General features: G+C 42.2%; 1 protein-coding gene across 1 annotated transcript; it reads left to right on the top strand.

Annotated features, from left to right (window-relative positions):
• The first annotated feature begins 5,042 nt into the window (after positions 1 to 5,042).
• LOC120843299 lies at positions 5,043 to 18,091 on the top strand. Its single transcript, XM_040214619.1, has 5 exons — positions 5,043 to 5,150; positions 8,669 to 8,844; positions 13,808 to 13,899; positions 15,057 to 15,134; positions 17,973 to 18,091. Exons 1-5 carry the CDS (start codon positions 5,043 to 5,045, stop codon positions 18,089 to 18,091), a joined length of 573 nt encoding a protein of 190 aa, XP_040070553.1.
• Positions 18,092 to 19,272: the final 1,181 nt, after the last annotated feature.

Raw genomic sequence — 19,272 nt, forward strand, 5'->3', positions numbered from 1 at the left:
TCTGAATTTTACAAAACCAAAACGCAATATACTAACACTTAAACTGTTCTGAATTGAAACGCTTTTGACAGTAGACGGACAAAATATTTTAGGGGACAGGATCTACATTTCGACCAGCGATTCACATCACAGCAATAAACCAAAACGTAATTTCTAAAATAAAAATATTAACTGAACTTTTACGATTAAGAAAGACCTTAAAAAAAAACAGTCCCGCGTCCTGAGATAATTTTTTTTCCCGCAAAAACGCTATCTAGATATATTACCAATCGTACGAGGTGCACATTCAAAACTCTAAGCGGTATTGCTAGAAATTGTTTGCAGAGGTTATTTTTGTGAACACGCAACATCCAAACGACAACGCTTTCTTCCACGTCAGCTTCTAACGTGAACTTGCCTTAGGATACAACAAAAAAGTAAATAATCAAATAACAACAGGTGTTTCACCGCTAGTTATGACGCATTATTTGCGCTCAATGAACATGCAACAGATCATCGTTGGTAAAGGTGCACTTTTATACTTCTTTTTGCAAAATAATACCCTCCGAAATACGCAATACAACTATAATTTCGACACTTTCTTACAGGCCGTCATTCACACCCTTTATAGAAATCCCTGTGCAGTCAGTACATTTCCCGTTCTGGTACAATTTAAACCAATGACTGTGCGAAAAACAGAAGCAAGCTCACAATGTCGAAGCCTGATATATAAAAGGATTTATTTTATTCGCGCCAAGTATCCCGAAAGCTGAAGATACTGATTATAAAAAAAAAAAAAGTTATGCAATGTAAACGCTTGTAGATGCCGAGATAATTTTCCCGTGAAAAATGCTTCGAGGATAATGACACCTCATCAGTAATTATTGACAGATGACTGTTATTAAGATAATATGATGTTCTGAAGATCAATTAAGATATAAAACAAATTTGCATAATATCTTCAATAAAAATGACGTACGAACCCGCTGTCGTCAAGCGGGAACACCACAACACTAAGAATAAATAATAAGAAGTAATCAAGTTTGCGCTCTTTTAAATAACAAAAAGAGACACAAAAGTACATCGCTATGCATTAGGTATTGGTCAGTCCGAAAAACTCAAGAACTTGAATGTAACGATAACGCACAGGTGAACTGAAGAAATTGTAAACAGTAAACAAGTGCGCTGACTGTAAGGTGACATAAGAAATCTAAACAGTCTCGTTACTTATATGCTCCGTTTCACGATAACATGGCAAACTGTGGAGGCTGCGGCCCCCGTGACGCAGTAAGAACGTCGGAGCGAGGCACGTGACATCACGTCACGGGAGCATTTGTCTCACTGCGCCAAGGAACCGACAGTCGTCTGCTGGCTAAGAGTCGTCTGCCGCGAAACAAGCCAACTTCGGATGAACGTTCACCGCCTCAACATTGCTGTCCGCTAGAGTAGCAAGCTCGTGGGGAAGAGCTAATAAGACAACAATACGCTCAATTCGCCCGCGAATCTGTGGTGGGTGCTAATGTCTGCGCGATGTTTTGAGCGGAAGCGGCCGATTACACGCAACGTTGATTACACAGCTGAGGATCGGCAACGGCCACGACGCTACAGGGAGAAAAAAAATCGGGAGCGGATACTGCTGTGGTGTCACTTTTTTGGCTTAAGTATTATTGAAACCTATTAATAAGCCGACGTTTATTACTTTTTTTTTCTATATAATCTCGATAGAGAATAAATGACGCGAGTCTAATTGCTGTTAAAAGAAAAAGATACCTAAAACTACATTTTTTCGCGGGCGGCGCTCTTGCTGTGGCTGTAATGGGGCGCCTCCCTGGTCTCAGCCATGGAGTGCTATCACGTGACTTTCTCCGAGGCTCTTATTGGGTCGCGGGGGGGGGGGGGGGAACGCTCCTATACTCGCGAAACGGAGTATAGGAGCATATGTAAACAGGAAATATTAGCGACGTTTAGTGTTTCATGTATGAGCAAACGCAAGGGCTATGCGTTTGCGTTGGCGTTGCGTGCTTCATGGCTGCCCATGCGCGAAGTCAACATGCGTCAATCCAAGACCGCAGTTAGGGCTTCGCGCACGCGCAGTGTGGAACACGCAACTCTGACGCGAACATACAGGGCTTGCGTTCACTCGTACACGCGATACTAAAACTCACTATGCATTCGATAGTTACTTACATAATTCAGAAGCACCGGGCGCGGTGCGTCCGATTTTCGTTTAATTGTTTCTCAGCCATTGAGTCTGCAGCATTAAAAGAGAAGATCGCAGAAAGACAAGCGACAAAAATTGATTTGTGAGCATCAGAAGTCATGCTCGGCGTTTCTTGAGCTATCCGAAAGTATAAACGCAAAAGAAAACGGGCATGTAACTTATCTTTTTTCTGCAATATATAGTCACGGAAATTTCGTCAACGACCATTTGCTTTCTGACTTTGTTGTTATACTGCCCGCATGGTCAATGTTTATTTAATGAGATGAAGATATTAGCCCCAGAATTTGGGGCCGGCGACTTCAATGCTAGTAATGCGATAAAGTGTGATATGATATGTTCAATAACTATGAAATCTGGGCATAATGAGTAACAAAGTAAACTATGAACGTGCTGCGTTAATATCACAAGCAAGTGCACTTTGTGAAGTACGACATGTACAGTAGCCTACAGTGGTACAAAATATGTGCAATTAAATCCTGCTATACCAGTAACTCGTAATCCTTGAACTTAATATTTGGCTTCTATCTCACGCACCCTTACGTACCCAAAAAAATGTTGGCGTTCGTGAGTGGTGTGAAGTATTCACGAGCAGATCTGGTTACCCAAAGAGGACACTCAAGGCGCACCAGATGTATCTTTTAATCTGATTTAACAATATGTTTAAAAGCCCAATATCACAAGAAGAAATAACAAAGTCAGAAAACTCAGTACGTTAAAAGATAAAATGCAATAGATAGTCGCTCATTTGTTTAAATTGTTAATAGCACCAGATTACATTCATGAGCATTCGTGTATCCTTGCACTAACATGTGCGATGTTGTTTTTTTTAAATTAAAATGGTATTGCAGCTTGCGCCTGTAAGCCATGTCAGAGGTGGTTACCTATGTGAATGAATGTTAAGAATGACAACTCATCAGCATTTATTCGTGTCCGAAAGGACTTTAAAGAGACACGATTGCGTCGCAATTTCGACGTGACAAAGTTGAAATTTCAGTTGTTAAAAATTTCAATTTACTAGTTGACCGAGTGGAAAGGAGACATTAAAACGCGGAATACTTACAAATATTAGTTTTATGGTCTTTTTTTTATCTCGTCCAGACAACCCCTTCATTAACACTCCCTGGCATCTTTCACTTTTGGCATTAAAGGTTTTCCTAGGAGGTCGATATGAATTCTATGATGTATATTTCTTGCTGTAATATTTAATGACTGGACATTCGCCTGTGTAACTAAACCTGCCCAAGAAATAAGAGATATATCGAGAATAATAAATATACATCTTCCACCAAAAGGTTCTGCGCGTTCAAGCTTTTTCACTTTCTCTTCGTGCAGGGATAAGAAATAGATAAACCTACAAGTTCTAAATACACAGTTGCTTTTGATTTCTTTAATAACACATTAAGGGGGGGGGGGGGGGTCTAAATTTTAGGGGCGCGGGAGGGTTAGGGGGCACTGAGAATAGAGAAGTCGTTGCGAATTTAGGGTGTATAAGAAAATCACTGCTGAACAGGCGAAACGTCATGCTCAAGATATCCCTGCAGATCTCGTTACTTGGTAGAAGTTAAAAGGCGTTTTCCGCTCTCGTCACTGATATTGCGGCTTAAGGTTACATTATTTGTTACGTGGTATATATTCCTGTTTGTTTATTTTTGTCGTTGTTATTGTTTTGTTATTCATTGCTTTTTCTTGGACGCCATTTCGTCCTGGCTTTGATACCGTCAGGACTTCGTCGGCTCTCAGCCTTTCGCCGCAATGGAATTTCCTGCGACAAGCTCTCCCGCTGTTTACTTACAGTGTACTCCTGAAAAACGGCTGGCTTCCGAACAAGCTACGCTAACACAACCTAAACCAAAAGGCCTGGGCCTTCTCCCCCCAAACTTTATCACCAATGTATCCACGCAGCGCCGAATAGTTTGCGTCAGCACCGCCGCTTGCGCGAAGTGCGCGACGCTAACACGTTGTTCGTTATTTGCATCTTGCAATCAGGGACCTCTGTCAAAACCCAGACGTCTCCAGCACTCTCTGTGACCCACGCTTTTATTAACAGCAATGAATTTGTCGCCGTTGCGTAGGTAAAAGTCACAGTTGAAGCAGGATATGTACTTTCCCTTACTTGAGAACAAAAATAGGTAAGGTTCGGCATATAGGGACAATGGCAGTAAAGTTGGCTGTTGACGTCTCCGAATCTTTCTAGTACGGCAGCTTTGCTGATGGCGGATCTCAGACTGCTACGATAAATACGATTTATTCATAAAACTAGCGCTTTGATAACGAAATGACTGTACTGTTAATGCCCCTAGTCATGTGGGATATTTTTTTTTTTTTCAATCTCGCGTGCGTTTTTTAAGATCATACACATTATACGCATAAAGTCTTCCTTAATGGCAACTGAACTATGGAATGTTTCCCAGCACGCCCTACAAATTTTGTAGGGAAGGTAATGCTTCAAGGTTTTGGACATTCTAAATTGAGCCGGTTTTTGTTTATAAAAAAGTATTTTCAAGAGTAATTGCTTTAAAGAGTATTTTGCGCAAGGCTACACTAATACAATTTTTTTTCTCATTCCACGAAAAATTTGTTGGAGTTCAAACGAACCAACCCGTCTCCCTCGTAACGCCCCTGCGGGCCTTGAGACTACGAGTAAATAAATAAATATATTTCAAATAAGAATCTTAACAAAATTCAAAGAAATAATAAGTAAAATGTATTCATACAAATGGTATTGTTAAAAAACGGAGTGCTGCAATTGGTTCGCGCACCTGACGTCACGATCGAATTTAATATAAATACGAGAGCCTATTCTAAACTATACTGTGCGTCTTACGCCTTGCATCATTTAGAAATGGCCGTTCGACTTTCGACTCTTTTGTGCTGTATGGCTGCAGCCATAATTCAACTTCCTGAAGCGCAATCAAGAACAACTCAACGGACAAGATACGATGCTGCAAGGGTAAGCACTCAGGTCTTTTTCCTGGAAACGAAATTATATTCATCTCGAGCTATTAATAGCCATAAAGTAAACCCGAGGTCATATATTTTGTGTAAAATAGTTCAATCTCTCAGAGAGTGTAGAATTTAATGAATCTACCAGACTTACGCAATATTGCTAGAAAAATTGTGTGCAATATTTGTCGTGCTTTAAAATACTGCACTTAGAAATACCATACTAAAAAGAATTCGGCAATTTTTTCGGAGTGTTCAAAGTATTTATTTAGAAGTGAAAAAGACAGTCAATGTATCACTATAGTGCATTTCTTATAGGCCCTTCAATAGACAAAATTAAACGAAACTCTCGAGTGTCAAACCATTATGTCGGCGCTGCTTCAGCTAAACTACACACCGGCCGATGCCACATTTGGCTTCCCTTTTGAGATTATCACGACCTCCGTTCTGTTCTCAAATCGCGGAGCCCTTTGCTATTCTTCTTTGTTCTGCTTGACATATTTTCTTTTTGTTTGTTATCGCAGTACGAGCACTGTTTTTCGCAGAAAGCGAGAGTTGAATGACCAAGCGGAGTTTGGACAGTTTGGCTTTTTTTTTTTTTACTTCGATTCCTTTTACTGCGTCGTAGAGAAACAGTTTTTTCTCGGCATGTTCTTATGAAGAATTAGAGTATTTTCAGACTTGCCATCTCACCCTTGCATCTCATGACTGTCGACTCCCATTTGTGAAGCAAAACGTCGTAACAAATCGGAAGTTGGTAAACGCTGCTCACCCAGTGGTGGTATTAGGCGCGCCTCGCAACTTCCTGTCTAAAACCCTGACGACGGAAATACGCTCAGCTGCTTGCTTATACAAAAACAAATCTGAAAATACTAGGACAGCTACTTCGAAAGTACTCCGGGTGGAAGTGTGCGCCGTACTCTTTATAATACATATTAATTTTTTTATTGATCTTGCCTTTCAAAGAATTTTTACGGCCGTCATGTTATCATTCGTAGTACCTGAGTCATTCAATACTTTGCTGGGCCCTGATCTACACAGTGCAACCGATTGGTCGGCAGTGTGGCGCTGACCAATCGGTGATGCCCGGCCCCTCGGTTCCGCTGTATACGCCTCGCAAGTGGGCTCGTTTTCGTCTTCTGCGCATGAGAAAGGAAGTAGCGGCGACGTCAGAACGCCGAGCCCTGATTGGCTGATCGCGACCCCCTATCTCAGCGTCGTCTGCTCCTTTGCAACGTCGTCTGCTCGCAACCTCGTCTGCGTCTGACCTTTCCTGCGACTTTCGGAAGTGCAGGTCTTTACGAGCGAGCTCGACTTCGCCTTTCTTAGAGGGCAGATGAAATAACTCGAGCGGTACGTTGTTTTTGTCTAACAACTAGCAGACGCGCATCAAGGAGGGAAGTCAAATGACTCACTGGCGAGGTGTCCCGAAGCGCCGAGGTTTGTTTGCTAAGAACGGAAAGAGGGTGAGCGTGTTAGTGTCCGCAAGTTCCCTCCCAAATACTTTTTCGCTCCTTTCGTGTGCGGCGAGACCCCTCATTGTTTAATGGCGTCGGCGGGTTGGCGCAGTTAACGTCGTCTGCTTTACGTCAGCTAGTCAAAGCGATGGCTGCTTTACCTTGACTGCGTCTGTCGGAGATTCACTGCTTTTTCACCGGCGACAGTCACCGTCGCCTCTGGAAGCAAGGAGATAACAAGTGGAAGAAATTGGCCTCTTAATCTAAAACTGAGGTCAGCGATCAAAGTATAATACGGGAAATGTTCACAAGGGTCGCGCGGGCATATTCCATTCAGCACACCAGCCGGTCGTGGGCAGACGGTCGCCGAGTCACGAAGTGCCTGCTAGGCCTAACTGCCGTGCTCGCTTGGTCGCGTTCAGCGGAATCGTGGCTGTTGGAGCTTTTCCCTGGTGTTTGTGTATCCAGCGTTCTTGTTCGTCGTGGTCTGTTTCAAGTATTTTTACTCTTTTCTTGCTGCTTGAAGTCCGGACGCGTGAGAAGCGCACGTAGAAAAATAAACGTCCGTGGGTCGTCGCGACCGCTACACTGTCGGCCAAGCTCATTTGATCGTAAGAAGTGCGTAAGACAGCTTCGGAGCTGTCGTAGGATTTCGTCGTAACCTGCGCAAAACTTACAAAGCTTTCGTTCCGTGAATACGAATTTGTTTTTAATTTATGTCTTACGCACATTTTTGGCGTAAGATCGTCGCCTGCACTTCCGAAAGTCGCAGGAGAGGTAAGACAGACGCAGACGACGTTGCGAGCAGACGACGTTGCAAAGGAGCAGACGACGCTCCGATAGGGGGTCGCGATCAGCCAATCAGGGCTCGGCGTTCTGACGTCACCGCTACCCCCTGCGCAAGAAGCAGACGAACTTGCCCTCCGCATAGATTAGGGCCCCTGGCCGGCGATACTTCTCCGTAACACTACTGAGAGCTTGGTACTCTACAACGCGCGACTCTGGCGTCGGCGAGGGGGCTAAGAACCGCCAATTAGCACCTCTGGAAGTCTTTGCAACCATGTGTTTCGGAATTTCTAACCCACTCTGAATGAGCTATCCGTAGAACGCCGTGACGCGTCGTAGCACCAAAGGAGTTCTTGTTAATGCAAGCCTCTTCGGCGTTGTAATCTCAATCAATTGCACTGGAACTTCTAAATATATAACAATCTCCTAAATAATATTAGTTCCATTCCTTTTTTTTCTCGAAATGATCGATATTTTAATACCCCCGTCGCACCCCAAATTCAGCGCAGCGAGCAGCACCATCAAGTAGATGTACTGAGCCCCCGTACGCTCCATTCCCTTACTATTTTCTCATGCAAAAGCATCGTTTTCTTTGAACACGAACGACAAAATAGCCTATATTATCAGATCTGTTCTTAGACATCAGTAACTATAGTGACCAGTGCTTGCATACAGTGATCAATTACAGACTTACCAAAATAACAATGTACGAGAAATAAAAAATAAAAGCTGAAGTCGCAAATTTTGAATATCTTACTCCAAGTTGAGTTGCCTAAAGGAAATCGCCCCTCAGAAAGAGTGACGCCCCTGGCGACAACTTTGGTCGTAAATCAAACTTGGGCCGAAGTTTCGTGACGAATAGCGCTATTGGAGGACTTTGTTGGTATTGAATATTTGTGGTTTGTTTTTCTTCCGTGGCATCCGGTATAATAAATGCACCAATTGCGCTACAGTTTTAAAAATGGAAATTAAGTTGCATAAAATAATTATGACATGGCAACGCACTTCGAGACTTTAGCTATCACAGTGCTCTGACAGGCCTCTAACCTCTACAAAACATTCATTATTTTAGGCAAAAGGCTTCACCCTGAGTTAGCTTTCCTGCAGAATACAAAGGCAGCTAATCATGGCGAACATCAGAAGTGTTCAAGTGACTGACGAACCTCAAAGTACAATGATACTAAAACGATGCGCTGATATCGAAGACAATTTTTTGTGGGGCCATCTCCCCGAAGTCTTCCCAAAACGCGTGCCTTTCCTCATTGTATTTGTTCTGTTTTAGGAGCTAAGAGAGCGATTCGATCAGAAATATTATCTGATGCAGCGCTCACAGGTCACTGACAGAAAAATGGGAAATAATGCCAAATGTGTCTCCGTGTTGAAATCGGCTCCAATTTTTGGCGAAACTAGTATAACTGCCCAAATCTCAATCAAGCAAAATCGCGCCAGCGATCCGACGTAAGTATAGCTATCCCACACATCGTAAACTCGAGTGGTGTATATTTTTTACATAAAAAGTCAAGGTCCAACGCGCAATAAAAATATGTCATATGGCCTCAACCGATCCATTGAGGCTCGCTTCAAATATATTGGAGTCTTTAGTTGGGGGCAGATTAAGAACCCAGCAACTGCTTTTCGTCTAGCACGCACTTTTCTTCCGCCGGGCTTTGGCTGCACGTTTGACAAAGTGTTACACATTGCAGAAATCTCGCGCTCGAGGCGCAGTATCTGTTAGGTTCCTGACCTGAAACCGACTATGCACGTTTCCAATGTTTCCAAATCACAGTACTTACGTTTTAAATCACAAACACAGCAACGAACGCGAGTACGCTTTTATGGAAATGAATATTTGCGGTGAGAAGCTCGCGAGGTGCGCTTCTGTTTTCCTCAATGCACGTGCTATACACGCAGTTATTTTTTTAATTGTCATAGAGCATAGAAGCTTGCATTGCACGTTTTGCACCACAGAACTTGAACTATACTCACTCTGGGTTGTGGAAAAAAATCCAGCAGGCGGCGATACCCTAACAATTCTCGCCGCAAATAGGGAGTATTCAATGGACGCCATATTCGCAGGCGCTGGTCAGTGCGCAGGAGTGAGTGAGAAAACGGATTTATTAAAGGAATGGGATACATCACGATTTCTTGATAAAGTCATCCAATCGTGACGGGGGAAGGGGATTACGGGAAGGGTAGGGGAGGAGGCTACATGGTAACAGGTGATTCCCGATGAGTGGACGAAACTAATCAGGGAATCGCTAAGAACGAGATCAAATTAATAAGTTGCTAAGACCGGCGATCTTGATGGTGTGGAATGCACGTTGTAAAAAAACTGTGGGAGCTCGCCATCAGCACACGCTCAGCAGTCGCGCACACAGCTATGGCCGCCAGTGAATACTCCCTGTAGGATGGCAGCTGCCAGAAGCTTTTTGTTGGCCGGTTTATACCAGGATACCATGATGTCTTGAATGCTGCTCAAACTTGTGCGCTCACCGCGCTTTGTTACTGCCTAATACTGGTACGACTGTATAAACCAGGTGTCACTTGAATACTCCAATACCCTTAATGTTCGCCAGTCCTTAATTGTCACGAATATCGCGAATTCAAAATTTCGCGAAATTAAAGGGCACCCGAAAATTTCGATTCCTAAGACTTTCAATGCAAGTGTCTGGAATCGGCGAAATTCAGTGACCCCGATTACGTCCTCTGTAACCGATTCACGAAAAAGGGGGAGCGCGAAAATGAAGGGTTTTACAGTATGTCTAAAACTGACCTTCTGGTTTCCTTCATCACATGCCTTGTTAGTAGCTGACGTTTACAAGATGAGAATTAAACATTTCCCATCCGGATGCTTAAAAAAAAGTGCTGGAAGCATCACAAAAGTAATCTAATTTTTAAAAAGATAATATCACCGTGGCACACTTTCTGTAAAAGTAACGTTAACACTCCCGCGAATCGCACGAATTTTTTTTTATTATTATTATTTATTATCCTAGGTGTACGCAATTTCCCGAACCAAACGAGCCTGCGCACGGTCTTCCTCCTCTGCACACATAAAGACGGGAGCCTTACCTTCCTATTCTAGCTTGAGCAGTCATGAGGCCTCGTCCGGGCAACGGGTGCGGCGTCTTCTATCGTTTCTGAAGCAATCACAAATAGATAGCTACAGTGAACTGCGCTTTTTACGCAGCTTTATTGATCGCATTGGCTCGTAGTGTCCGGTGCTTCTGGACGTAAGCTGAAGCAAAGTATAAGTCGACCAACGTGCAGAAAGGCTACTGTTACCTGGATTCATTCTGGCAGCGGCGAGGTAGCCAGAATAATGTATGGGATTGGCCTATTGAGAGGTTAGCGCCCAGGTTCGCGGCTCCTGGCCAGGCTTCGTCCGAGCGTTGGCTGTTCAGCGTAAATGCTCATCACATAAAATAATAACATTCCGCAAAAAGAGAAAAAATACTTGCACAATGTTTTTGGTAGTTTCACACAGTAAGCAATTTACTCCCCATTGAACTATCAGGCTCAAATGAAATGCGAACGGTGGAGCGCGTGGCTGTCGGTACATGCTGCGCCTCCTGGAGGCCTCTTGAAACTGATAAAACTGCGGGTTGGAAAGTAGGGTGCTGCGAGGGGGATGTGCGTCCCACTCCGATGTGTTTGACCTTCGCCCAGCACAACCCAAGCATCGCCGCTCTACCGGTGATGTGCTGGAAGTTCCGTCGCAGCCACTCACAGTGGCTCAGCATGAGCCGTGCGAGAAAGCTCGGCGCTCGCAGCAGGAGCAGGCTGCTTGCGCGCGCGTCTGTGGAGCTGGAGCATTACCGCAGCGTCGTGCTCCCTCCTAACTTGCGCAGTTTTTGTTTTCTTCTTAATACGCGTTGTCATTTTCTTGTGAACAATATATCAGAAACTGTGCAAAATACGAGACAGGCAGAATAACAAGTGTGGACCCTGAACGGCTGCTGATGCCTCAGTGAAGTCAATTACTTTGCAAAGTTTTGCCTCAGCTCCCTGCTCTCGCCTTGTGTCCCCTCTAGTTCTTGTGTCTCGTGTATGGCGCTAGGAGTACCAAACTGCAGGTCCACCAGCTCCCGCATTTACCAAAAATTTTAACAAAATACAGTAACTTTATTATTGGCATTTTGCAGGCAGCCAGAATATCGTTCAGCGCTATCATTAAATGATCACTCTGTGTTTCAGAAGTGTGAAATAATAGTTAGCGCAGTTTTTTAGCCTATACGGAAAACCTGCAGGACCATGATTGACGACAGTTATCAGAGCCACTCAGACGTCCTCGTGAAGGACCTAGAATGCATGGCTCCTACAAAATAGGGAAACAGCGTGGACGGGAAACGAGGCGTTATTTTCCAGGTGGTATGTGTGCAAAAAGAAATAATGAACAACCACAAATGCTGCAGCAGGGTGTGGACCAAAACTGTAAATTCAATAACATCGCAAAAAAAAATACTTTGACCCAATATTTGGGCTGATATTTCAGCCATTTTACTTGGTGTGTTTTGCAAATTTTCAGGCAAATCGGGGACTATAAACAGAACGCCGGAGTACCCCTTTAACTGGACCGTGATATATTTGTAAAGTGAGCCGATATCACGAGTTTAGCTAAACAAAGAGAAACCTGTTTAATATGGTGCTCTTAGTTCATTAAATATATTTACACGGCATCTATATAGGCACCTCTAGGATAGGTCCTTTTGGAATTGGCGAATGAGCCCGCTCTCTTGGGTCGCGAGCACATGCCGCGCACGGTGGATCGCGAACTTATTCGCCGCCGACCACAGAGATTTTTCTTATCGTGTGATAAAGTATATGATGGAATTATGTTAATGTGTCATATCCTAATAGATCACCACTTGCTCATGCCAGATTTTATGCTTTTTAAAGCACCTAACTCCACGACTGATGATTAAAATTTGTTGGTTTATACGTGTGTTATTGATACCTACTATAAGATCCGCATATATACACCCCAGGAGAATATATTTAACGACAGTTAATTTCTTAATTTAGGGTTGCAAACTCTTCAGCAATTGGCAAAATTTGTGTCCCTTCATTGAACAATTTATGGGTAGTTTATCCCTGATTAGAACGATTTATTGTCAGGAGGAGCAGAAAGATTCATTTTTTCATTAAACTTCTTGACTTTCGTAAAACAACGACGTGCATTGTGTGTTTTTTTTTTATGCAGTTACATTGGGGGAGACTACCTAGCATATTTATTTTTCTTTTTATCTGCAACATATGTCGGGGACTTATAAAGGTTACTAAAGCTGTTCACGTAATCTCGACGGATATAAGCACACTATTAATGCCACTGTCACGAGTAAAAGCCCATTTACATATATGGGTTTGAGCGCGGTGCGTTCCGCATCGGCAACCGGCTGCAGAACGGTGCGGAGAGCGTTTGCGCCAAGCTTATATATAAACACATTCGGATATTACATGCAGTCGACCGCAATCAACAGCCAATGAGAACCCACTTTCGTTGCTTGCGTCTTACGGGAAGTGAAATCCACATCAACACGACGGTGAAATGACAACTCTAGGTACTGCTGGCAGAAATCTCTGAAACAAGAGAACAGAATCTTTCTCGAGTTCCAGCGGTCACGATAAGCGCTGGGAGCTTTTCCCATTATCGCACTGTTCGCAAAAAGAATGAGTAGCTAAAACTGTCCTTGGAAAATTTCCGGTCTTCTACATACCGGGTATGCTTGTTGCGGGTTATACGTGACATGCTCTCATTGATATACTCTTGATTATATACGAGAACTAGGTAATGTATTATGTTATAAAAGAGATGAAGCCGCTTCTGCTTCCTTCGCATTAGAAGGTGGGGAGATTCGCCCTATTATAAAGAGGTAACGCAGAGTCCATAGCAAGATAAAACAAAACGTAACCCACTCCGTTTTACTTGCTCCAGATTTGAAATCGGATATTTAACATGCGGGTCCCAGACCTCACTTATGTATTTCAGTAGAGGCCTTTTTAACATCTTTTATGATTTGACTTTTGTTTCTGGGAAAGTTTTCTGTGAATTTTGTTTCTGAGGTTTGTTTCTGCAGAGATAGTTCTGGATATTTGCAGTCCAGTCTTTTCGCACGGGCTTATACAAAGAGGTGTAAAGGAGTTTCGAATTTCAGTCAGTTCATTCTTTTCCTAACAAGACAAATTTCTGTCAAAGATGTTTACTTACCATAATGTAAACATGCAAATCATGGTTTGCGTCCACTAAATGTGAAAACTTTTGCAATATTATTGTAGTGACTCCTTTTTTATACGCAACATATAAACCAGCTCGCCCGGGTAAGTTCGCTTCTTGCAAACGTTTTTTTATTACTTTTTTATGCGTGCCTCTTGGTCAATTTATAAAATTGTATAACACCAAATTTTGAAAAATATTTTGAAGGACTAACATACCGGTGAAAATGACTGCCTACACGCCTGATCGAAACCCGACAAAAAACATGATAAAAACAATTAAACAGTTGCCGGTGGAATGTAAGTATACAGATGCTTCTTAGCACAGTCAATTAATATATAAAACTCAGTTTACTGATTCTATTGTTAATGAGTTATTTATTTATTTGAAGTGTTCACTGGGAGGTAAAAAATAGAACTAGAAATCCTTCTTTCAAATTGCTAATGATGCTATCAGCAAGCCGCAGGAGTGGATTCCCAAAAGTTGTATATTTGTCTCAGCGCTACTGACGCTTATCAAATGAATTGTATCGGCATTAATTTTCTAATGTTATAAATTATAAATATTCTTTAAGCCCTCGTGAACTTTACTGTTGTGAGCGGAAAAATATAAAGTTTAGAACGCACGCAAAAAAAAAAAGAAAGAAACAAATACGCCACAATTTATTCACTAAGGCTGTGAACATAAGGCCTTAAAATCTGCTTCCATACTGACTCATTTAAACCATTACTGCTCTCAATCAGGATGGCACAAGGAAGGTAAAGTCCAATATATTAAATGCCCTCTTCCCTTTTTATTATTAAAAAGTGATGTGACGCGAGTCTAGCCAGTGCACAAACAGGAACTTGTTAAAAGGGCATTCACTTCAGATAATTAAACGCATAATGAAACATTGGCAAATTTTAAGCATTATGAACTTTTTTTACGAAGCATAAAAGTTATCTGTTTATTGCACCTTCAATGTTTTACTCCTTGGGTGCTTTGAAACATGCATATGTTTTAGGGCCCGTTCACACACTTGCAACCGAGTACGACCGAGAGAGACAAGACCTGTTGAAACCTCTTAAAATGTATTAGAATGAGAGAACACACTGGCACGCTGGCGCCATCTATGTGGTGACCCTGGAACTGCATTTCACAAAAAAACAAAGGTTTTCGGGATTTCCGAGGTCAAATGTCCATAATACCTATGAGAAAGGCTCGTTTACAATTTGACAGAAGTTTTTCGAGCCAAGAAAGAAAGGATAATCCGCGAAAGAAATGAAAATATGCGCCACCGCCAAATTTACACTGTTACACAATAGATGGTGCCGATGTGTCGTCTCGTCGTAAGAGATATTAAGATCATTCAAGGCACTCGGTCTTAAGAAGTCGCAAGTGTCTCAACGGGCCTTTAGAGTAACTCTAGACGTACGTGGGAATATTCAACTTTCTGTACTATTCTTCCTATTTTCAGTACTCTACAATCAAAAGCTAGTGTTTTCTGACTATAGAAGTTGCCGTGTTCTCACTTATGAATATCAAGGGGAGACATGTAAGTTAAACAAAACCTCCATATGTTACTTACTGTTTTCGCGAATTTCTAAGTGATACAATTGATAACTATTTTATAAATGTAATTTGCCTTATCATTTCTAAATATGAAACGAGAACAACATTAAAGCATGCTTTATAAAAAATCGGTTTTACGTGTAGTGCTCTATTAATCACTGTCGCTTAATTTCAAGATCAAGATTTCGTACCTCTTGATGCATCTAAAGTTACACTGACAGGGTATTTATGCTCACCAAGGTTTTTATTTGTACATGACATATGAGAGCCCAACTACCCGGAACACAACTTGCGGCTCGAAATTCATTTTTGTTCCGCCCGAAAACCGCCGATCGACAACTGGCCGGTTTGAGTCGCGCTCACTCTCTTCTTTGTGGTCACGTGCTTTTTTCTATGGTTTAGACACAGCCACCAAATATAACCAAATTCGTGGCTCATCAAAGGCACACACTTAATATTACAAATAGAAAAGAAATATGACACCCATTTCTTGTGGCTTCTTAAAAGCCGCAAATACATTGATAGAAGAAAAGTTGCAGGCGCCATCTGACTTCCGCCGACTCTCTCCTCCTCTATATATCTTATTCTTCCCCAGTCCAGTTTCGTTTTCGGTTTCGGTTTCGAGCAGTTGCGATTTTTTACTTTGTTAAAAATTTACGTGACGCTCTAGCAAAATATTGATTGAATAGTCTTCGGACACCATGATAGATCTCTGGCGAAAAATGAAACAAAATTTTGGGGGTTGTCGGTGTCCTTTTAAAACGTGTGTCCCAGTACAATACTCTGCACAATAGCAGATTATAATGTTGTTAACGCACGTGTTTTAATGCGCAGCCGATTTTTAATGCGCACTGACGCGGGCGTATACTGGGCGCAATACAAGCACTTCTTCCAGAACCGTTATACTTTGTCTCATCCTACGATGGACTAAAGGCCAAAGCCACGGGCTGCCAGGTCCAATCGCATTCCGCGCTGTACTATGGCGTGCTTAACATTGATGGGGGGTGGACGAATAATGCTCCAAATCGAAAAGCGCCGCATCATTTCCATAGATTCGACGCTGCAAAGAGGCTATATGTTGTGGCTTTCTTTGCGATGTGAAATTGTTGAGTCAATCAGTGCTCTTTGATTCGAACCAATGATCAGTGATCCGGGTCGCGGTCACTGATACGTGCATCGAAGCGAAATAACGCACTATTTCTAAGGGGCTCGTGATTGGATCTGGCGGTCCGCAGCTTTTGCCTTTACACTCTAAGAAATGTCTGTGCGTCTACTTACCCGCCAAACACTCGAAGAGCCAATCTCTGCGATCTACGAAATCAGCTCAGCGAATGATGAGGCGGAACATCTGTTTAGAGATAAAAATAAAGTCTGCGCTGTGGCATTACGCAATGCAAAGCGTCATGCTTGCATTGCGTAATGCCACAGCGCAGACTTTATTTTTATCTCTAAACAGATGTTCCGCCTCATCATTCGGTGAGCTGTTTTCGTAGATCGCAGAGATTGGCTCTTCGAGTGTTTGGCGGGTAAGTAGACGCACAGGCATTTCTTAGAGTGTAGTCTATCGTAGGGTGAGACTAAATATAGAGTCAAAGCATTGCAGAAGTTGCATTTAAAAACACAGGCCACCAAATTTGCGATATCGGTCTGATATCTTGGGCATACCATATCAAAAACCACAAGAAAAATTTAACACTTTTATATAAGGTGGATTAATAGGATGAATTGCATTTATCCGCAAACACACAAGAACACAAATTTAGCATACTCATTTCGAAAGGCCACACTTTCGCACGAACATATTGCAACCAATTTACCTATTTACTTATTTAAATTAAAGATACCGACGGCCATCCTTAAGGGCCAAGGCATGAGTCAACGACTTCTATGGTTGATTTCTCTTAAAAATATATATCTTTGTTTTCGAACCATTAAATAGATTTTCATTCATGTTTGTAATAAAGCTTTTTTTTTCTCTGAAGAGTAATGGTAATTTTTTTTTTCTTAGCTTTACAGAAAATATATATGTTTAAACGTACTCCTACATACTTGTAAACGCTGAACTGAGGAAAATTAAAAACAAAAAGAACGGACGAAGACAAGGTTTTAAACTCTGCTGAAATTTATCGATTAGAGCACACCAATAAATAGACTTCAAAGCACAGGAAAAGGAGGGACAGACGGAACCCAAATGCAAAAACGGAGAGCTTGCCGCATTCTATCAGACAGACTAAGCCACACCCCAGGATGAACATCTGGAAGGGAAACCGACTTCGACCACCGAACAACTACCCAACGCAGCTGTTGCCATAGCAACCCTCACACTCCGTCGTACTTAAGGCATGTGCGTGAATCACCCTTAAAGTTTGGTTCACACACTTCAATGATTCCGACGAAATGCGACTGCAACGTTAATCCTCTCATGGATTGATATGGCAAAAGGGTTTTAAGCCGCTTATACACGTCATTGCACCTACGCGGCGCGGTCTTAAGAGGCTTCTAAACCGGTTGCAGTTGCACTCGGTCTGGCTTGACGAAAGTGTGTGAATTGCCCTTACAGGGCTATTCACATTTGATTCGGTGCACAAGTCAAAATTTCATCAACAAATCTCGGAACCAATAAGTTATTAGCCCCCCAAAAAACCAACAAATTCTGTCATTTTTCTATCTTGAGTGTTGAGATGAAGCTCCGACAATACTGGAGCCACCGCCAAACCAATACATTACGTCGGTTTTTGTTTCTTCCATAATAGAGTTTACAAGTATGTGGTTTCCAAATCAGCTTTTCTGCACCGTCTCACTTCTAACATATACCTTTCAGATTGTCAATTGTGGCTGATTCATTCTTCAGTGAGAGGAAGTATCCCACGAGGTTGTAGCGATGCCTACGACCAGTACTGCCAGACAAAGCACAATATCTTCCATGCACAATGTCTATAACATTGCATCTCGCTCCACACACATTCAATTAAGAGTGAACATTTCTTTGTGTGTATGTGATGAATAAAGTTATAATTTCATAGATGTTGGTCCTATTTGTGTTCATTATATTTGATATAAATAGCAAAATTTCGTTCGTGAATAATCAACGTTTTATATATATATTTAAATGTCGCTGCGCATATATGCGGTGTAAGTTTAAGGTTTATCATCTAAAGAAACTGTCCGGAAACAATCGTGAGTGCCATATAACCATACAATAAAAACATTAGTGCTAACAGTACTATTCTGACACAAAACGCGATAAAATAAGTAAGATCTGCTTAAAAGACTGGGGGTAAATTTTATTTTTTGGTGCATGCACTCGTAACAATTGGAGACGTAAAGGAGTAGGAAGAGCCACCACAGCCTGTTTACGATTGGTAAGATTCAGTCACCCGGTGACTGAGTAGGTGCTCCCTGGCATTTATGTGTGCATTGTCTTCACGACACTTGAGAAAAGTGGTGTTGTGTGCAAGTAAGTTTACCGTGTACGATTAAAAGCTTGGAAAGAAACAGAAGGACGAAGAGAAATCAGAACAGGAAAAGGCACCACCGCACACTTACAAACAAGTTTTTACAAAAGAAGGGTTCCAAACATCCACACAAGGCGTGCTACGACGAGAGCTGTAGAAGTTACTCATCAAATGTAATTAAGTTACAGTTATAGTCATCTGAGCAAATCTAATTGAGATACAGCTACAGCTACACAGTTAAGATTATAACGTGTTAAAGTTGCAGTTACTAAATATGTACCTAAGTTACATCGCACTTACTTTAACTGAAACTCACAGGTGAACGAAGTTGCTAGACAATGATCCTCGGACTACCTTCTTGGGTCCGAAAAGCTTACATTTGAGTTGCAGACTGCGAAGACTCGAAGAACTCCTGATAAGCAGGCCATGGGAGTGTGCTGCAAAATCTTCCGAGAACACTGCCCCTCAGCAACTCACTGATGGCACCGACGACATAACAGCATCCGAGCTCGAACTGCACGCACGACAGAAGACACGACTCACGCCTATAGGCGTCAGTCGGCACTCGATGTATACGTCGAGGGCCAAACGGCTACACTAAACTCAGAAACGTGGTAAATGACAAAAAAGCCTTTAAAAAAATCAAAAATATGTTTAGAAAGCGCA

This window comes from Ixodes scapularis, unplaced genomic scaffold (genome assembly GCF_016920785.2).
Source record: "Ixodes scapularis isolate PalLabHiFi unplaced genomic scaffold, ASM1692078v2 PGA_scaffold5__190_contigs__length_132052651, whole genome shotgun sequence".
In the NCBI taxonomy this organism is placed as follows: Eukaryota; Metazoa; Arthropoda; class Arachnida; order Ixodida; family Ixodidae; genus Ixodes; species Ixodes scapularis.

What these genes read in the sequence shown, in the direction of transcription:
- LOC120843299 (XM_040214619.1), top strand. Translation starts at nt 5,043, where the DNA reads ATGGCCGTTCGACTTTCGACTCTTTTGTGCTGTATGGCTGCAGCCATA. An exon ending in TAAACAGTTGCCGGTGGAAT is followed by an intron (nt 13,900 to 15,056) that starts GTAAGTATACAG and finishes TCCTATTTTCAG; the next exon opens with TACTCTACAATCAAAAGCTA. An exon ending in TGAATATCAAGGGGAGACAT is followed by an intron (nt 15,135 to 17,972) that starts GTAAGTTAAACA and finishes TATACCTTTCAG; the next exon opens with ATTGTCAATTGTGGCTGATT.